General features: G+C 31.8%; 1 protein-coding gene across 1 annotated transcript; it reads right to left on the bottom strand.

The window, feature by feature from the left end:
- Window positions 1-127: 127 nt before the first annotated feature.
- Window positions 128-1,075, bottom strand: LOC122243912 (uncharacterized). The gene is made up of 2 exons (XM_086549152.1): window positions 1,040-1,075; window positions 128-691 (listed from the first exon to the last, which is right to left on the bottom strand). Exons 1-2 carry the CDS (start codon window positions 1,073-1,075, stop codon window positions 182-184), a joined length of 546 nt encoding a protein of 181 aa, XP_086405278.1. The 3' UTR covers window positions 128-181.
- Between the last annotated feature and the right edge of the window lie 1,425 nt (window positions 1,076-2,500).

Below are 2,500 nucleotides of genomic sequence, written 5' to 3'. Positions count from 1 at the left end.
TATATATACACAAAAGATGTATTCATATGTATATATATATATATATATATATATATATATATATATATATATATATATATATATGTTGATAATATGTTTCTGAAATAAAGGAATAAGTATACGATGATAACCATCTATTTTTATTTTGATAAATTATGGAATGTTCATCTGTTCGCAGCTTTCAGTGACGTCCATAGGTAGAAGGAGCGCCATGATGTCCGACGACACGCCTCACTCCGCCATGACCGCTGCTGAAGCCTGAGGAGAAGGAAGTGTGTGGGCGGGAGACTGAAGCTCCATGCACGCCATGTCCGGGGAAGGAAGAGCCATGGATGTTACTGGTTGAAACACTGGGACGGAAAACAGCATGGCCGCCACCGATGGAACCACCATGAATGGCACCATGACCGCCGCCGACAGAACCATGACCGCCACCGTAGACAGGACCGGTGGACACACTGTGTCCTACGACGACCGGTCCTCCGTGTCCTCCCACTCCACGACCAAAGGATCCTCCGTGGGAGAATCCAGCGGAAGCGCCGTGTCCAGACACAAAGGAGCCACCGTGTCCATGAGCCACTCCGCGGGAAGGTCCAACATGGCCTGAGAATCCTCCATGGGCGTGTGAGCGGGTGTCTGCTGTGGCGCAGGCGGCCAGGAGGGCCAGGCTGAGGGTGAACTTGAGCGAATTCTGAAAGAGAAGTCAGAAGGATCACTTTCTGTTTTGGCGCCTCGTCACAAAAGGAATATTTGGTTATGTGAATGAACATCTAAAAGACTGCGAAAAATGATTTATTTAAAAATGAATTATATAGATATACACACTTAAAGATATACACACATATGGGCATATAGATACATATGTGTGCTGGCTTCCCAAGATTATAATTGAATGCACTATGATAGAAATTTAATATCAATTCTATAAGAAATTTATCACCAATTACAATTTTCACATCAAACTTGTTCCTGATTTGACTTTGCATGACTTTGAGGCTAACACCGCCAGCAGCCCACATTCTTAGTCCTCTCTACGTACCATGTTAGGGACGGTCTGGATGCCTTCAACCCTCATGAATCAGCTTTTATAGGATGGACTTTCCAGCCAGAGAAGAAGGTCACCAAATAACTCAAGGTCGATTTTTTTTTTCTTTTGAAAAGTGATATCTAAATTTTTGTTTTCTTTCTTTATATATTAGAAGTGTTGCTAATTCCTTTTTAAAACTTTCCTAGTACGTAATACATATCTTCTGATCTTTTTCGTTATTGCCTGTAGAATGGTATCTTCGTATGCATATAAACACATATATATTTATATATATAAATGTATGTATATATATATATATATATGTATATATATATATGTATATATATATTGATATACATGTATATCATATATATATAACTGTGTGTGTGTTTGTGTGTCTGTTTCTGTGTATATGGTATATATACGTACACACACATTCACATATATATGTATATATGTGTGTGTGTATGTCTATGTCCTTACGAAACACAAGATAACAGACGATTCTTCAAACAAACCACTTTATAGGAAAGGTTCATTGATGTAATAGAAAATAGGACTCAAAGATGTAAACTAACAAACTGAGCTGGTGTTTATATTTGTTTATATGTATGTATATACATTCAGATATTTATTTATATATATACATATATATACTGATGTATGTATATTACTATGTATTAGTATTTGAGTACACACATATGTGTATATATATATACACACCACATACACACACGCATATATACATATGTGTGTGTGTATGTACGTGTATGTATTTGCGTGTATATATGTGTATGGCATGCATATGTATACATACATATATGATATATATGTATGTATGCATATTCATATATATATATATATATATATATATATATATATATATATATATATATATATATATACATACTGGTTATACATATATATATATATATATATATATATATATATATATATATATATATATATATATATATATATATATATATATATATGCATACATATATATACATATATACATTATATATATACATATATACATGCATACATATATATATATATATATATATATATATATATATATATATACATGTATATATGCATATATATACAAACACGCTATAATAAGTACTCATCCATCCTAAGTGATATCATTCAGGCATATATTAAACATATATATACATATGTATATCCATATATGTATAAGTTAAACATATAAAGGGTATATGTATTTACATGTATATATATATATATATGCATATATGTATTATATATGCATAAATACATACAAACATATATACACGCATATATATGTATATATGTATATATGTATATATATGTTTATATATATGTATATATATACATATATGTGTGTGTGTGTGTGTGTGTGTGTGTGTGTGTGTGTGTTCATGTTCATAGATATATATTGATATACGTATGTATACATGAATACATATATATATTTATATATCT

Source organism: Penaeus japonicus, unplaced genomic scaffold, assembly GCF_977035675.1.
Source record: "Penaeus japonicus unplaced genomic scaffold, GWHDUDI00000001_assembly GWHDUDI00000021, whole genome shotgun sequence".
Classification (NCBI taxonomy): Eukaryota; Metazoa; Arthropoda; class Malacostraca; order Decapoda; family Penaeidae; genus Penaeus; species Penaeus japonicus.
This window is presented reverse-complemented; position numbering and strand designations above follow the sequence as displayed.